The 19,189-nt window shown below is 42.3% G+C and overlaps 1 protein-coding gene across 4 annotated transcripts in view; it reads right to left on the reverse strand.

The window, feature by feature from the left end:
• FGD3 (FYVE, RhoGEF and PH domain containing 3) overlaps positions 1-19,189 on the reverse strand; it is a 100,774-nt gene that overhangs the window by 33,238 nt on the left and 48,347 nt on the right. For 3 of the 4 annotated variants that reach the window (XM_090148148.1, XM_031608455.2, XM_090148149.1), the window contains exons 2-4: positions 14,055-14,225; positions 9,167-9,335; positions 7,620-8,217 (exon numbers count right to left, since the gene is read on the reverse strand). In XM_090148148.1, coding sequence (XP_090004274.1) covers positions 7,620-8,217; positions 9,167-9,335; positions 14,055-14,225 — 938 coding nt within the window. Of the gene's footprint in view, positions 1-7,619; positions 8,218-9,166; positions 9,336-14,054; positions 14,226-18,932; positions 19,138-19,189 lie in introns of those variants that run through there. The other variant, XM_090148150.1, reaches the window with a different exon arrangement.

Below are 19,189 nucleotides of genomic sequence, written 5' to 3' on the forward strand. Positions count from 1 at the left end.
GTCCAGCTGAAGTCAATTAAAAACAAAGCCTGTTTCTGCTCCAGGAAGCACCTGGGCCCCCAGCAGCAGCAGAGATTTCTCTGTCCCCAACACCTATCTCCGTCTGCTTGCCAGCCCCTCACTAGGCACATAACATGGCTAGAAAGTGTCACTGAAACTCTCTCTTTAAGCTTCTTTAATGCCATCTTGTTTTGATTACATACAAAGTCGAAAAGAAACAAATTTAAATTAAAAAACACATTCAGGCAAACTGCTGTGCAACCAGAAAACTGAAAGCCTTTTCAAAGCTAGCCATGAATCCAAGCAAACCAGGCCCACAGTTACCCTACATGAAATAAAGTACCACTTAGCCCAAGTACCTACAGCTCTGTGACAGAAGTAGCAACCAAGGGACAGTGAGGACTTTTGCTGTATTGGAAATGATGGATTGGGTGACTATATGTTATATGTTAATATTCTGGGAGGAAAAAAAAAAGACATAGCACAATGCTTTGAAGCTGTTATGGAGAAATACAGTTTCTTCTAGATTTTAATGAAAGACACTGCTGGCCATTAAGATTCCAATAACTGGGATCTCTCGCTGAGAAAGAATTTACTTGCCAGCTTTGCTGAGTGCCTGAATGAAAGGCACTGATGTCACCCGGCTGGCACGCCAGCACCCAGAACATCCTCTGATTTGTTTGAGTTCTGAATTTGAAAAATAATTATTTTCAACCAAATACATTTGCTCTGAAAAGTAAATCTTTACATAGCACAGGCACTTTCTAACCTCCTGACCTTTACCATCTGCAACTGAGTTTACACTTACAAAAATCTTGCTGACATCTGCTCGAAGACCAAACCACGGCCGAGCACAATATCAGCCTGAGCTGAGCATTAGGTTTTAAGGCAAGATCATCTTCAGCTGCTCCTTCTGCTAGTGGCAGACAGGCGTGTTTTTCAGACTGATCTGTAACTTATTCACCTTTCAAGTGACATAACGTACTTAAAATAGTTGATACAGTGAATTACAAGGACAGCCCAGCTCCAACTCTTCTATGCTGTATGCTCTTGGAAGGACGGATTCGACACAGCCAGAGCTGTACAGCAGGGGATATGGACAACATATTTCATGGTCTGTGTTTCCTTTGTTTCGAAGGAAAACTAAAAGAAGTGTGCAAACTGAAACACATTTATATTCCTTATGTAACAGATTTACGTAAGTCTCTGTTCACATTTACTAACACAACTACAGTCTGACAGGAATTGAAGGAGCCCTGCTCGACTGAAGTAAATAGGCTTCATCCTAATGACTTTGGCAACAAAGATGGTTGGGGGAAAAGAGTCCTTGGGTAACAAAGAAATCAGCAGAGACACAGCATGCCCAACCTGAGGAGATCTGAGATACCCCTAACATCACTAACGCTGAATTGAACGAGTAGCAAGGAGAATCACAGAATCATTGAATGGCCTGGGTTGAAAAGGACCATAATGACCATCTAGTTCCAACCCCCTGCTATGTGCAGGGTCGCCAACCAGCAGACCAGGCTGCCCAGGGCCACATCCAGCCTGGCCTTGAATGCCTCCAGGGATGAGGCATTCACAACCTCCTGGGGCAACGTGTTCCAGTGTGTGACCACCTTCTGTGTGAAAAGCTTTCTCCTAATATCCAACCTAAACCTCTCATCTCAATTTAAAACCATTCCCCCTTGTCCTATCATGATCCACCCTTGTAAATAGCCGTTCCCCTTCCTGTTCATACACTCCCTCCAAGTACTGGAAGGCCACAATGAGGTCTCCCTGGAGCCTTCTATTCTCTAAGCTAAACAAATCCAGTCCTCTCAACCTTTCTTCACAGCAGAACTCACCACATGCTCAACTTTGCATCAATTCAAAGGGGACGGGTATGTGGGGCCGTCACCATCTCCAGCCTACTCAGAGCAGCACCTGGTAACCAGGCCTCTGCCCGTGCAGGTGTCTTTTATCAAACACAGAACACAGTAGGCTTCCAATGCACATGATCTGAGTGACTGCTACAGGGGACTGCTGAAGCATAGTTAGCACTGCAAATAGAGCCCTGCAGAAAAAAATGTGCCATTTACAAGGCATGTAAATGACATGGCAAATAAAATACCCAGCTTTCCACTTAAAATGAATTCTAAGCTGTTTTATTCTTCGTAAATGCGTTTTCCTCCTCCTTTGCCCACCATGACCACGCGGCAGGACCACAGTCCCACACGACAGCCATACAACTGCTGCAGGACCTTTTCAGAGCAGCTGAGCTGGCGGAGTGACAAGGAAGATGAGAAAAGGGAAGTGTCAATGCCTGTTTGTGACACAGGAAGCTCACTGCACTGCTTGGAACATCAGTTGCGTGATGCTCTTTCACTTCTGCGTTGAAGGTCCCAAAGTTCGTTTTCAGCTCCACGTGTATCCATAATACATTTTAAAATAAAGGAAATACACAACCAGCATCAGGTTCTCATAAAAAGGCAGATTCCCACCTGCAGTGGGAGTACATCTGCACCTGCAAACATGTAAATGTGCCAATGACAGACACAAAGTGGGTAACAGCAGACACTGTTATGCAATGAAGGGCCCCAAGCACATCAGTGCTTCATGAGAGTCTGACCAGCTGCCCACCAAATGCCAGGCACTGGGAGAAGGGCTGCAGGCAATGGATGCCCTACTTCAGGCTGTGGCTGCCTGGGGCAGGGTGGTGGGCTCAGGCCAACCTGCTGCCCTCCTTCCTCTGCAGAAGGTCCCAAAAAGATCATAGACAACTTCCTAAGTGAAAATGTTAAACCAATATGGAAAAGTTGTTGTATTGTAGGGCTTTTTTGTAGTGCTGAGATCTTACTTTATTCAGCATATTCGATAAAAGTGAAGATGAAAACATATCTGATTTTATTAACTTGCACTCTATGACTGGCTCCACTGTTTTGCTTAGTGGGTAACTTGTGTGGATTCATCTAAAGGCTTGGAAAGTATCACTGAGTCAGGAAACAAGACAGAAAGTCCCCAAACAAAGCTCCCCCACTAACCTGCTGTAAGCCAACTGATGGACCAAATCAGGAGGCCTCCACAGATTCTCATAAGAAAACGATTACTTTGGCCACACTCCCTAGTGTCAAATCAGGAAGTGAAGATAATCACTTCATATCCTCTTCAAGGCCAAGTCAAAATCTTTTTTTCCCAAATACACGTGGAGATAATCTTACCCAGAGGTCTGACTTTCAGGACTGCAGGTCACGTTTTCCAACACAAACTGCACTGTGAAATCAGAAGCACAGCTCCAGCTAGGTACAGGCAGAACAGGAACACGTCAATGACTGTACGAGGCCCAGGGGGGCTCTCCATTATCAGCATTATTTTACACAGCAGGTTCTCATGAAGTAGGACAGATGGAGAAAGGCATTTTTTTGTGATTATTAATGAGCACACGTTACTGTTAGTGAAAAATATCTGAACAAAAGGACACGAGAAAGTATTACCCATCTCTGCAGCATCACTCCACTGCTCCCAGGTTCAGCAGAACCTTGGGTGACAGAGGCTGCAAAGCATGACAGCTCCTCAGTCATGCTTTTGTCATTGCTTTTTTTGTACCCATCAAGGCTGACATGCCTCAGTTCTCAGAGCTCCTGACATTTTCTGAAACATTATCAAAACTAATAAGCTCCCCTTGTTCATTCTCATTCTGATAAAAGACTGCTGGAAATCCCAGCAAGTCACTCTTGCGATTTAAAACGTATCTCAATAATTGTGTGCTAACAGTGAGATCTGTGAGCTCGCACTGCAGACTCCCAAAGGAAGCCACACCACACTGCAGAGCTGAACCTAGACTAAATAAAACAATGCAAGTCATCCATCAGGCAGCATGACTTCACCAGCCATGGGATGTGTGAAAGCTCGGGTGGTAGACGGAGAGCACTCCGAAGTAGAAATCTAGAGAGGAGAAAAGCAAATACGATTCTTTTTCTACTAATGTTTATTCATGAACTTCGCTTAACGCAATATCCCAGGAATTACTGAGCCATCGTTAAATCATTCTGCAGCTGTACTTCCCATGCATCCTCCTCCAACTACAACAAAGCTCTCTGGAAAACGTGACTGTTTAATGAGAGCGCTGGTTACCTCCGCTGTGCAGCTGCAGCCCGGTACCGGCAGCGGGAAGGGGGAGGCAGGAACAAAGCCCTGACACATGGCCTGTCCTGGGACAGCTGGGGGGAGGAAAGGGTCCCTCCTGCTCACACACCAATATGGGTGTTATGGGTGTTCACTGGGCTATTCCTCCCAGCCATTCTAGCACGTTGCTTTCTGGAAAACTGTCCGTTTTGTTAAGGGTGATGTGAACTCAGTGCAACCACATAACAAGGCAAATACAAATTGAATCGTGCTTGTTGGAAGCCATGGCTCTGTACCCTTACAGACTCACTCTGCTGTATCCAGATTTGCATCAGAACCAAAGGGCAGAATGGGAGGGTGCTGTGAACATGTAACACCCCAGTTGGCTTCACCTGACCTTGAGCTGGTGCACACTGCGTCCCCAGAAGAGGGCACAATCCTTACACGGAAGGAGAGGCAGCATGTCTTTAAGCCTTTCCCCACACGTGGCCACAAAACTGGGCTTGCTTCTTGTGGTCAGCAAATCAACCCGAAATGCAAGGACAGACCTGAAGCATATCACGTTAATGTCACACCTGTCCTCCCATACTAATTTAGATGAGAAGTCCCAATAGGAAGAAAAGGAACACAAGAAAACAGAGCATTTCCTCCTCTAGAGATCTTGCCCTTTTATAAATTCATTAAGCACCCTACTGACAAATATGACCACGTAACTCAGTGTTTAATTGCATTATTTCACACTATATGGACATTTAGCCTAAGGAACACTATTTAAAAACAGCCATCAAAACTCTGATGTCTTAGACCAGTAATTATTTGTAGTATTTATCAGTAAAGCTCTTCTCAATGACACTGTAAAGTCTTCCACTTGGCACTGTTTTGGCACTGCATGCCTAACTCAAAAAGGAAATCTAATATCCAGATTAAAGAATCATTCTAATCATTATTCATCATTTTCTTGCTGATATGTTGCAACTAATAATCTTTTAAATAATATTTCAGCTGTACAAATACCTATACACATATATTACGAAGATAAAATAATTAAAGTATTTCATAGTAAACGTGTTTATGTATGAAGATACACATAAAGGAAAGTGAACAGCAGCAGACCAGAAGCCATGCACTATGATGGTGATGCCTGTGATGTGAGATGAAAATGAGCTTACACTAGCGGAATACTGAAGAGATACCAGATGTTAATGGACACAAGCTAAGTTCTAGCAGATGCTAATAAGAATCTCTCCCACTAATAGCTTTCTGGAGGATCCCCCACATTGATTTCTTGCATACAACACATATTTCCCTTGGCAGTGCAGACCTGTAGTCCTGCTGGATCCCATCTCATCTTGCCATGGATTATTCCTGCGCAGGACTCAGGCTGCCTGCCCTGCAGCCTTCCTGCCCAGCTGACAGGCTGCTCCTCTGCCATCCCCACCAGCTACCAGGTGAGACTGCAGATCTGCAGGCAGGCAAATGAAATCACATCCTCTCCATATACAGCAAGCAGCCAGGTTTGCCAAGCAGACCCAGCTCGCATGGCCCTCACTACTCCCCAGTCTGCAGGATGCTTTATGGCGTTCCAGTCCACAAGTCTTAACAAATGGTGGCAGGGATGAGCAATGAGAACCGTGCTCAGGCTCCCTCCTGGATGGAATCAAAGAGACCCTGGAGATCCTGACACCTGAGCTGAGGCTCTGCTGTGCTTTGGAGCCTCTAGGATAAAACAACACTAGCTGCACAAATGGAAGTTGGTACAATTAAGATGGAAAGTATCAGTTCATTTACAGGGATACAAACAACTTTCACTTTGACAAGGACTACTTGCCAGAATAAACTCTCAAGTTTTGCTTTCAGGTCAGCTATTTCTGTGACACCAATGGTATCCATGACACCAAAATCAGACTTTCTATCCTTTCCTCTTGCTGAACTCCCCCTGGCACCTGACAGACCTAAGGGAATTCATCCGAGCCTGTGGAACTTGGGTCTGCCAACACGTAGCACGCTCCAGGCAGGCAGCAACCCCCACCTCATGCACACCCAGGCAGCAACTGGACAGCAGGAGATGGGCCTCCTCTTTGAGAGACTGATTCTTAGTTATGCAGCACTTTGGCAATGTTAAGTCTCACTTTTTTCTGTTGTATAACAGAAACACCAGTGTAAAGCTAGGGTGGTAAAACCAGTCAGTTTCAATGAGTCTGACATACACCAAAATTGCAGAAGGTGCAGCAATTAAGTATTGCATGGGCAACACCTGTCCCAGGCAACAATGCTGGTGTTTGAGCCATGTGAAGGGAATGTGACTCTAGTCACACAAGCCTGAGCTTGTAATAAAGAAAAAGGACAGCAGCATAAAGCAGTGCATTCACTGGAGAAATTCCGGGGCTTTTTCGTACCTTCCTGGAGGTGTGTTTGTCTCAGCACACTGTCTTCTTGGAAAAAAGGGGGACACCACAGAGCATTAATTGTACTCTAAAGTTACAGCTGTCAGCACTGAATGACAGAACTTCAAGCACATCACATACTTGCATACAATTTCACCACTCTGTAATACTCTCTGGTTGATCTGACCTAGGAGCTACCAAATGAGTTTAAACTGCCACCTCTCCCAAAGGGACAAACTCTTGTTGTACATAACTCAGGATTTATACTGTGACCTCAGCAGTACCACTCAATTTGCATGAACTGAGATGTGAGCACTACAATTCGCCAGTCCTGGTTGTCAGTGCTCATGGTATTGTTCTAAACACAAACTGTACTCTCATGATGTCCAAATGAAAAACACCCCAAACACAAACAAACAAAGAAAAAAAAAAATCAAGAAGGGGAATATTTTGCAGACATATTGCTTGAAGCATCTTGTTTTTGTTTAATGAAAAGTCTAACCTATTTTTAAATATAACTGTCCTCATAAGCAGATAATCAAAGGAATGCCATTAATGCTAAACAGATGCAGCAAATATACAACAGCATGGACCCCATTATTTTCCACAGAATACCCTTAAAATAACTATCTGCATTCAAAAAGTAGTCACACTAAAAGAATCACAGGCTTCTTTAAAAAAAATTATATATATATACACTGCTAAATGAGATTTCCAACATGCATGTCCTTCCAGAATATAAGGCCTGACCCTGGAAGATTAACTATCCAATTAGCCCTCTGCATGTCATGAAGTCCTACTGCAAACAACGTGATCTCTTAAGTAGGAGCCAAACCTGCACAAATTCAAACAAAAAACACAGGGTCCAAGTCTTTACCTACAAACGGAACTTCAGTTTTAACAACTTGTCTCTGCCTCTGATGCACTCTCACAAGAAGAAACCTTTTAAATTAAGATTGGAAACCTTTCTAACAGATATAGTCTAGAACAGGAACAAGCTATGATCCAAACTGAGCACGATCCTCTGACATAGGGGCAAAGAAAAAATCCCAAACGCACAAAAGTGATGCAAGGGATCTCTGGAAAGAGTCAGAAACAGGCTTCAGGTAAAGTAACGTTAAACTACCTTACCTTGTTTATATCCATATACTCTAACTTTGGCACTTCTGCTGTTTCTTGTTCCTCACTACTTCCTTCATCAATGTCACTGTCTTCATCCTGTGTGGAGTCTCTCTTCTGCTCTGCAGAGGAAGATTTGGTGCCCTTTTTGTCAGGTTCCATCTCCCCCGGATTCCCAGACACACTGGGCTTCTTCTGCTCTGCGCCTTCTTCGTTGGGAAAAGTTTCCCCTGCCACGCTACAAGAAGGGCTGTCAATGCCACTGTCTCTGTTGGGAATTTTACCATTACCATTCAGTTCTGCAGTTGAGTCTTTACTGCCAAGCTCTCTAGAGGGTTCTTTGCTCACATTCACAGCAGTACAGTCTTCATGGCTTTTGTTATCGCCTATGCTTAGCTCTTTAATTTTCATTATGTCTGTGTTAGATAGATCCGCACCGCACGGCACGTCTGGCTCATTTTCATCTGCTTCACTTTTTTCATTTGTTGAACAGCCACTGGAAGCTACCATGTCACAGTCACACGAGCTCGACTGTTTGGAGGAGTCCAGGCCTGGTTCCATCTTAAGAGCTAAATTTAGCTGGTTCCTTTGAAGGATATGTACGGGTTGCCTGCAGGTGAAGAGAAAGCACCCCAGTCATTCACATTAACAATGAGAGGTTTCAAAAGTACCTCAAAAGAGACTGGGCCTGATTATCATTTGTTTCAAGCTACATTTCTTACAGCCCCCTGACAATATCAGGAGGTATGTGTACAGACACTGCTGTAACAAGATTCACCCAATATTCAGGTAAAAAATGCACCACTCCTAACCGTAAGTTTAATTGAAAAGATACCATTAGAATCCCAAATCTTTAACACTCCACCTTGCCCTGAAGTACAGTTTGGTTTGAACATTTGGGGCAAGAGGAATCACCTTTTAAAAAAAGCATTTGTTTATGGGTTTGTTTAAACAGGAACTCACTTTCTTCAAGAGAACAAAGTCTTTGCAGCAAGTTATTTTCCGTCAGAGAGGGGACCTTTTTTGAAGCACAAGAAGGCATTACTTCTTCCTATCTGAAAGAGACCTTACTATATTTACCCAGGTGGTAACACACTAAAGGGCACAGTACAGTGTCTCTGTCTCCATTCCCTTTTTATGAAAGCAATCATCTAGGTCCATCAGCCAAGTCTGGTCTTTGAAGAGGATTTTCACATGTTTCTGAAATGAGCTGTTTTATACATCAGCTCTGACCCCATTTAATGTTTCATACTTAAAGTTTCTAAGGAAACTGTTATACATTATCCCATTTCAAAACACACAGACACTGAACTATCCCCCGCCTCCAAGAAGCAATGCAACAGTAAGCCTGACATTTACTGAGTCTCAAGCAGACAACTCAATTATATTGTATAACAATAATCAATTTCCTATAATGCAAAAACAAGTCAACTTACTAAAAGCAGACTCTGAGCTACTCTCTTGTGGGAGAGCACTCAAATTCAGCACATCTTAAACTCCAAGTTACAAGTTATAACCACTGCAATATGTAGTTTAAAAGGTACAACAACAATATTTACCTAATACTTTCAAATTTCTCAATGAGAGTGTTGACACCTGCTGATATTGGTATTTCTTCCTCTCCAGGCACTAAGCTCCTTGATGACTTGGGATCAGCTGGTAAAGGCCGAGAAGGTGCAGGAGGAATTCTTTCTTGCCCAGGCTTGAGGTGGACAGGCTTAGGAGGTACTAATAAAACAGGAGGAAAAAACAGGAGGATAAATCTTCATCTTCTTTATCTTAAACTGGAGAAAAAAATGCAGGCACGCGATGCAGAACGAGGGATATCCATTCTTTCAACCTTCATAAATTACACTTGGTGCAGTCCCAAACTATTCCTTATGCAAAAGCAAACTGTTGTACACTAAAGAAAAATGATGGTCTTCTATTTTGCATCTCTCCCGTTGTATAAAACGTGTTACCGAACAGTGCGGCTCGCTGAAATTTACTGCTTCCTTGTTACCAAACAGGATGCACAGCTCGCACTTCGTTTTTGCAAATAGGCTTACCATCTCAACCACGCCACTGAGTTTCCCCTCCCATGACTTTTCAAGACTCCAGCACTCTGTTCAACCTCTTATGTCGAAAAAAAAAAAAAAAAAAAAAAAGCTGAACCAAAACAAACCACCACAGAAACAATCCCACCATGGATTTCAGTGCCTTGTATTTGCTTGGCCAAAAAACCCACAAGCAGAACATAATAGCTTTTCTTCCTTTCATTCTCCCTCCCCCATGTCTTCCGTGGTGTAGTCTTCATAAATTTCCTTCCTCTTTTGCTTCTACATTGAGTTATATACTATATAAATAAAACACATTGTGAGAACGTGTACTTTCTGCTTAAGAATTCATTGGGAGGCAAAGGTGCAAAGTTAAATACAGTATTTAAAAAAACAGTAATTAAAAAAATGTATATTCAGCCCTTACATTGTTTGCAGAGTAAAGGGTTTTGGAAATACGTAAGCAGTAACCCATGGCAACAGGTTCACATGCTGCTACAGTTTCAGACAGAGAAAGCAGCTTCATAGTAGCAGACTTTACAGTAGAAGGTAGGAAAACCGGCAGCATGATTACTCCCAAATGTGCACTACTTGCAGCACTGCTGCCAAATGATCTGATCTGGGCTATTCAAGGAGTTAATACACAAATGAGGGAACTCTACATATGCGTTTTCTTAAACACTGTTTTCAAGAACAATGTATTTCAAGCATTTCCAATTTTTAAATAGTCAATATGGTACATGGGTGTTATGAGATTAATTTAACACTGTAACGAAGCTTTAATCAGCAACTGTTCAGAGCGTAATTTCAGGGTTACTTTCTTGAGGAGGCTATAGCTGAAACGGACGGTCCCAAGAAGTCAACCTCTGTTGTCCCTACTCTGCAGAATACTGACTGTTCCAAGCTCCAGATCATCCTATGGGTCCTCCCTCCTCTGGCTATGGACAGTCACTGTCTGAGGTCAGTGATGATGAACGGCTGGAGCCTTTGAGCTCTGCATACAGTCAGCATTAAAACTATCTAAGTTACTGAGGTCATTTCAGCACCAAAGAATAAGATCAAATCTAATGATTTGAGCTCTAATGGGATGCTTCTTATAGGATGACTGACTAGGCAGTGTGCAAAAACATTCTTGTCTTAAAATGAAGATGTTACAGTTCAGTTTTGAAAATTTCACCACAAAATCTGTCTTACACACACACACACACACAAAGTCAAACAGGAAAAGAAAATTACTATTGCATTACATAGGTGCGTCACGCAGCAGACAGCTACACAATTACCTATCCTACATTTCCTATTCAGTTCTTATTCAAGTTACAACATTCAGAAGTTGAACTTCACTGCATCTGTGTTATGATAAGGTGTAATAAAAAGAAGGAAAATAAAAGTAGTCCCTTTGGTTAGTTCTGAATTCTGGTATTTACCAAGGTAATTTGGAAGAAAAGATGGATCAGCACAGAGGCAAAGTTACTGCCTTTCTTAAACACTGCTTACAAAGCAAAACTTTAACCACAGATGTCTACTGAAAAGTTGACACAAAGAACCTACATCCAGAATTTCAAGGAAATGGCATTGCTTGTCACAGTATCACAACAGCCAGGCAGCTTTCCCCCTCCACTCAACAAGCAGGTATCTAGTCGTAATTCAGCAGAGAAGACAAAATAGGCTTTTTAAAGTCCACATTACATCAATCTGCAAAAAGCATTCAAACCATATTGCTGATTTGCACTCCCAAGCCCATTAAATGACATGGCAAACATTTGTGAAGTCCATTAAATGACATGACAAACATTTGTTACCCCTCACGCATTTTACATACATTTCAACTCAAAAATCATTTTAAACTCCTAGAACAGCAGTAACTGATAGATCTGCATACTAAAAAAAACATAACACCAGATGAACTCCTCTGTATGTGCACTGTGGTAAGTACTGGCATAAGTACTAAAAGAACAGTCAATCCTATAAAAACCAAAGCTCATGCTTCCACGTGTGGGTGCAGGACCCACAGATGGAGCTCAGCCACAACCAGCACTGCTCGCCTGTCCCGTTCCAAAGGCAGCACTGTTGATTTGTCTCTCTGCACTGAACTCCCCTCTGCCTTGCACCCTCATTCCACAGACCCAGCCACAGAGCACAGATGCTGGGTGAAGCTCCCAGTGCCCTGTTTGCACACAGGCAGGTAAAATGGTGGAGAAAGGGAAGAAAGGCAGCTGTGGGGAAGAGAGTTAGTGTCATGGGATGTGTTTCAGGTGGTGGCTGAGAGCTGAAGCCACGTGCTAGAATGGCTCTTCCCCAGTCTTCCTCCTGAAGGTTTTACGTAGCAGCCCAGTGCTGCGTGGAGGAAGCAGAAACCAAGCAAGACACACTGCCTTTGCTGCAGAATAAACAAGTGAAATAACGAGAAGCAGAGGGACAGAAATAGAAAAGGGGAAGACAAGATTAAATATCCGGGAGAAGTTACAGACCAGGGCTGGCTCTGGACCTGTAAGAGCAGGGAGTAAGGACCCCTCCCTCACCTCATGGCAGGGAATAAGGATCCTTCCCTTAGCATGACTAGAGCATCTCAACCACCGTGTTACTTCAGGCCTCCCAGCCCATAAGTTGTCCATCTCACAAGTACCTCTTCTACAATAATGCCAAGGGCCAGTACACACTTGGTAGGTGATCTGATGAAGGCATTCCTAGCAAATCATCCCGGCAATGGTGGGCTTGTCATGGCTTGCAAGAACTTAATCTGCAGTGCTGTGATTTGCACTCACATATGTATATCTAGACGATATATACGTATATCTAAATACAGACACTTAAATATATATAGTTTGTATAATTTCAAATGTGTCTGTACATAAATACATAAACTACATTTATAATTTTATGTATCTGTATATGATAAATCAGACTATGAAGAGCTACTCCCTGGAAAGCAAATACAGGCAAATAAAAAGAAAAAAGAAAAGAAAACATGAGTCAACAGCACACAGCCTCAGGTGGGGTTAAAGCAGAGCTGTTCCTGGAGTCTCTGGTAGTGATGCCAGCACGTTCCACTCAATAAATCAACAAGAAAGAGCCTGAATGAACAATCCATGTAACTCCAGGGTAAAAGCTTTGGGAATAAAAGTTCTTGCCTAAAAATGCCATCAAAAACTGGAGGGAAGATTCATGTATTGTAAAGGGAATGTATTACACTGTTAATATTACTTTTTTAGACATGACCACCAAGAGTAAGCAAGGATAGTTTACAGGAGAAATGTCAACCTAAACGCAGGCAATTTAATAATACACTGACAACAGCCTGGGGAACTGTTTCTGTCCCATGACTATTTTTGTATTTGTTATTTTGATTATTATCTGGAGGCAAGAAGCATTCTCCTATCTTTACTTGGTATACAGGCTATAGAGGTTACCAATGAACTATTACTATTAAGGGACAGAAATCATTTCAAATTTACAAAGTCAATAAAAGTGAAGAAAAAAAACCTTTACCATCAACCTACCTTGCAAAAGATCTTACATATTGTTCTCTATTGTTACATATAAGTTAACTAAAGATACTGTTTAAAAGTAATTTTATTATAAAGAATATAAGTGAAATAGTAACAACACAGAAATTTTAAGGAAGATGAATGGCACATCTACAACCAGATCTTGTAATACTTACACAAATTATACAAATACTTTGCAGTTTTGTATAACTTGGCACACTCTGAGCCATTAGGTCTGATTTTCAAATATTGGGCACTGTGTGATAGATTCCCATGGGAACTCTGAGTGGGACTTGTTTCATGTTGGGTTACTTCTACAGCAGCGTAAAGAAGCCCAGTTAGCTGGGTTCTGTCTAAAAGAATAATAGCAAGAATAACTACTGAAGAAAGCATTTTACCGTTGGGTCATCTACTTCATTGAGTCTGGCAGGACTGTGGAATTAACACAGCCCACATATCTCTTGGAAGTGATGAGTTTAGTTTATTTTCCATTTTTAAAATACATTAATTCTACTCTGGCATTTCCTGTTGCTACATATATTTCTTAAAATGAATGGAAAACAGATCCAGGTTTAAATAATAAGCTACTCTAAATACTTCTCAAAAAACTAATGATAAAGAATGAAAACAATATTGCTAAATTAAATTTAGATTTCACAGCTATGTGAGGTATAATAATAGTAAAGGGAATGTAAATCAGTAAGTTAAGCAATCAGTTATTCTTGAATCAATTTCTTCTTGAAGGCTTCCCTAAGATGCCTCTAAAATTGGAAAACCAAAGATAATACAACCCTCCTACCTGTGTTGGAACCTCAGAACATAGAATAGGTACTTTGCTTTGACTTAAAATTTAGAAAAAATAATTTTAAAATGTCATGTACGATAGAAGCTTGCAGAATTGCTAAGAGGTCAAAGCCACTTGCCTTGGGGTTTCTGCAGAGGATGCATTTTGGCCAGTGGAGTTTTGGTTTTGGGCTTCCTTCCAGTCTGATGGATACATTGTGCCGGGCTGATATGCTGCAGTTCCCCACATGCTTCCAATGCTGGATTTGAGTCAATGTGACATTTGATTTGAAAAGGAGAACAAGGGCAACCTAGAAGGAAAAAAAAGAAAAAAGGCAACATTTATTTCCTTCTGTTAATCCTGGAGAAAATGTGTGCCGCTTCTAGAAGCATATCGTTCTCATCATATCCTAAGGAGAGGAGCTAGAAGTGCAAGCCATTCACTCAGACAACCAGTTTATCCAGTTTTAATAATCATATTCAAGTAGTTGCCTAGTTCCAGTCACCAGGAATTTTGGTGAAGTTATATATAATTAATTTACTTATTTCTTTACTACAGACACCCAAAATAAAAGAGTAAATATAAAAAAGCAATTTCAGAAAGATTCCTCCAGTCAGAAATAGAGGTATAACTCTATACCTCTATTATAGAGGTATAACATCATGCTATTTGGTAAAACAAACATAAACAAGCAAGAAGCATCACCTAAGTTATGGTGAATGTGTCCCATGTGCGTGGGAATGGTACAAGCTCCATTCCTTCAGAGATGTAATCAGTCAAGCTGTATTTTACCACTATTTACTATTCGTCCTTACACAAAATATTAACATGCTCCCAAAAGGCTACAGTCTAAAAGATCCCATTAAGATATGATCCAGTGGGAAAAGAGAGAAAGGCATGATGAATGTTTGCTTGCCTTCTAATTTCACATTCTCAATTCATTTTTTGTGGGTACTGTGGAAAACCCATATGTTCACTTCCACACGGCGGATACTTCTTATTCCACCTCTCTTGTAACAAGTCTCCAAGAACATCAAATCTTCAAACTACCTTTCATAGTGTGTCATATAAGAAGGCATAAAAGTGGTTTTAAAAGGCTGTGGTTTAAAATTGCTGCAAATGATCGCCAGAATATATATGCTTCCAGCAGGATGAAGAAGTGGAAAACCTATCTGATGTAAAAATGTGAATGCCAATCCATAAATCAATAGCAAAGGGAACTTGACAAATTCCTGTTTTGAAGTGGACTAGTTGAATTGCCCAGCACCCTTCAGGAGAAGGAGCTGACTTGCCCCGCATAGAAAGGATTCATCTGAAGGTGAAAATCAATCTTAGCCTTCCTGTGATGTGTTTGAGAACACAGCATTAGCCTCACAAATGCAACCTACTCTTGGTCAGATTTATAGTAAGATCAAAAAACTGAAACGACAAGCACCTCCACCCACATCAACTAAACGATCCTGGGTTTACACTAATGGTATTAAATCAGGATGTGACCTTTCGGATAATGACTTTGAAACCTGAGCCTCACGGACTGCTTGGGAAGATTAGCTGATGCTGAAACTTTTGCAGCAGTACAGATTTAAAGAAAAAAAAGGCATAAGATATTAATGTTGCTGACAAAAATAGATACAGACAGCACAAATATATTTCCCAACCTCTGCCACCCAAATATACAACCCTGAATTCCTTGTCACGGCTGCCAGTTGTTGCTGCTGAAGCTTCATTAGCATTTCCACTACGGAATCTGCTTTTCAGCACACTTAAGATCAGCTATTAAGACACGTTTCTATTAGAAACCAGACATTTATAAGCGCTAGGTTTTATTCAAATATGATTTCACTTATCAGGAAAGTGCAGTGAAAGCAGAATAGATTGTTAGAGCAGATTAATAGATTATTTCTAACAAATCATCACAGAAGGAGCTTATGCAGCTGCCCCAGCTCTGGGTACCAAGAGCTCTCCGTGACAACAGCCATGCTGTGATGCAGCAGCTGTCAGGGAAAGAACAATCTCTTTCCCCATTCTCAGTAGCTCAACACAGCAAAAAATTACAATCACACACAAGAGAAAAGCTGTAATTCAAGAAAATACAAACAGCAGTATACAAAAGAGCCCCAAGTGTTTCAGCAGGAACTGGTGATGGTGGATGGGTAGCAATCCAGCAGTCCTGTATTTTCTGCATGTCCATTTGTTCCTAAGAACGACTTGAACAACCCAACTCTCAGTGGATGTTTGTACCTACAGCAGCTCCCTCCTACAGCAGAATCCATGCAAACAATCATGGTACAAAATCTCCTGATGAAGGCAAATGCCTTCATCCTGTCCAAAGCAAGCTCTGAACTTGGCTCCACTTGCTCCAGCACTTGTGTTCAGAGGCATTTCCATAGCAAATACTTTGCAAAGCCTTACTACTTCCCATTAAAAACACCCATTAAAAATATATATATATCTTCTTCCAAAAATACAGTATTTTTGTACCATCTTGTATATTGCTTATATGTTGCTGCTGTTCACCTACTGTCTGCACTTAACCTATGCACATATTGATGACACATCCAAAGGGCAAGTGTGGGAGCAAAGCAGAAAATAAAATTGATAAGGACCAAAAAAGAAGAGAAATTTGGAAAGCCACAAGCACCTAAAACATGAAATGTAGTGCTGGCCTTACATCAAGAAAAATATGTATGGATGAAACCACAAAAGTGGCTTTCATTCTTTTTTATTTAATCTCAGCCAAGATGGTTCCCTCTTTTCATCTCTGATGTGGCCCCTAAGGACTGCTTTTTGCACACAAGACAAAAATCCACTTTCTTCACATATTTTTTCAAGCACTATAAAATGATCTGTGAAAACAAGATTTACTGGATTGTTTCCCATGGAATTCTCCAAAAGTACAACCCACAGCTGGAGGACTGTGCCAGGGTGCTCCAGGGAAGGGACACAGAGCGAGAAAATGCATCTCTACCACAGACCCTGCAAGAGGTGGCAGCTCAGAGGACTCACCCAGCACTCTTCCAGAGGAAGATTTGGGCACAGCAGCACCTCGCCATGTCAACCCTCCTCCTGCTCTCCTTGGAAAGCCACACAGAATGACCAAGGATTAGAAGGGATAAAAAATGCTGGACTTGCAGAAAAGGGCTCTACAAACTACGCACACTAGAAAGGCAATGATAAACAACACCTACTCTAGAAGTTCACTTTTTCTGAGAATTAATATCATCAGAGGATTTTTCCAGACATCCATAAAGATGAATCTGACTTTATTTTATTGCATGACATTGCATTTTTTGTTTTTTTTTTTCCCTTCTTATGGCAGTATGGCAATGCTGAACATATAATGCATACTGTGAGTCCCACACCTCCATGGACATGCACAATCCACATGCTTTGGGCAGTGGCACGATCTGCTGGGTGGGCTATCTTAATTTGGCCAAACAAAACAGACTGCCCAGGGGGGTGGTGGAGTCACTGTCCCAGCAGGCTCTCAAGAACTATGCAGATGTCCACTTGATGATATGATTTACTGGGCATGGTGGTTTGATGGTTGGACCAGATGATCTTAATAGTCTTTTCCAACCTTAATTATTCTGTGATTCTATATAAAGCCCTTCAACCCTCTGCCATGCCCAAACCAGTGCAGGGACCAAGAGGGAACACCATCCCCATCACACTGGGTGAGGCTGCCTCCACTCCTCAGACCCCTTCCTGGACAAGAAGGGATCCCAGCAGTCAGGGTGAGGCCATTCCTGGTGCTGCTGACAGTGCTTCCACTGCTGTTGCCCACAAGTTCCTCAGGCTCCCACAGCCTCCAGTTTCCTAATATTTTGCTGAGTTAGGCTGTCACTGAAGTCAACAGCTACAAAAGGCAACTCAGTGTAATGTGATCCACAGGGTCCAACTCTAAGAGCACAGGAAGACATTATAATTTTCTACTCTTTCTTCAAACATATAAAAGGGAAACTGCTCCAGATGGAAATGAGCTGTTATAGCACAGATGCATCTGGTCGTGGTGACTCCATTCCTGATGCTGTTTTGCAAAGCACACATCAAGCGGGTGAGCAACCAGCAACAGTCTGACCAAACACTGTGAGAAAAAACTCAGACAAACAAACCAGAATGTAGGTAATGGCATAAGTAACCACTCCATGCCCAGAACTGAGCAGATTTAACAGCAACTCTCCAATATTAATAACCAGAGCTATTTTCACTAGGTATTGCAATGGGAACACAGCTCTTTCCACCTCCTGGCTACAAACTGAGCATATACACAATGACCCCTAGCCTCTCTTAAAAGGTATTCATTATTCCCAGTTCCAACATCTCTATTTTCAATGAAACATCCACTTAGGCATTCCCTGACGCTGTTTCTGATAGGTTCTCTCTTTGTTCCCTCCTCCTTCGTAAAAGCCTTTCAAGGAGCAGAGGCTCATGCTGTCCTTCAGGCAGAAACCTACTGCTAGAAAGCAAGGGGCTGCAAGGGCAGAACAAATGAATGCTGTGAATGAGAAAACTAAGAAGAGCCCTGTCACAAATTAGAAGGTGTTGCTTATGTCTTCCTCATGTCAGCGGGAATCTGTTGAGTGGTTTAACACTTTGCCCTTCACACTCAGGCAGTGTTACAGACACAGTTGTTTAAGGATGTCGTTAGAGAAACTAAAGCATTCACCATGCTGGATGGAAACCCAGTTTTGTGAGCCTTAGGTGCAATGAGCTGCAGTGAAATTTGTCTTGCAAATCAAAAGAAAGGCATCACCTCTAGCAATGGCATGACACTACCCTGCTTGTTGCAGCCAGTTACAGAGCACCCAGCAGCACTCTCAGAGGGCTCCGGAGACCTGCAGCTTTCACCCCCTCTCCAATTTCACACTGCCCTGCCTCAGTCTTGCTCCTGACCCCCTGCTGAGTTGGAGGCAGGAATGGCCTGTCCCCACGCTGCCATCTGGCATATCCTTCTTTCTCCTTTCACACCGCTTAATTAACTCCAGTCCTTCCCTCAAATCCACTAAAAACTCACCTCTTCCTCCTGCCCAGGGCCCAGATGAAGCACTGGCAGAGCCTCACGCACGGCTCCCCAGGTCAGCCTGCATTGCCTTCTGTCCCCATGTGTTCCTGCCTCCAGTCCCCACAGAGCTGCAGGTGCCACCAGCAGCGCTCGCAGACACACCGTGTAGAGCTGCAGAAAAGGCAGCATGCGATGGGGCTGCACACGTGTCCTTCTATCAAGCTCAATGACATTAACAATGGTTATTGCACATGACATCTATTCTTCTG

This window comes from Phasianus colchicus, chromosome 11 (assembly GCF_987193195.1).
Source record: "Phasianus colchicus chromosome 11, bPhaCol1.hap1.1, whole genome shotgun sequence".
Lineage (NCBI taxonomy): Eukaryota > Metazoa > Chordata > Aves > Galliformes > Phasianidae > Phasianus > Phasianus colchicus.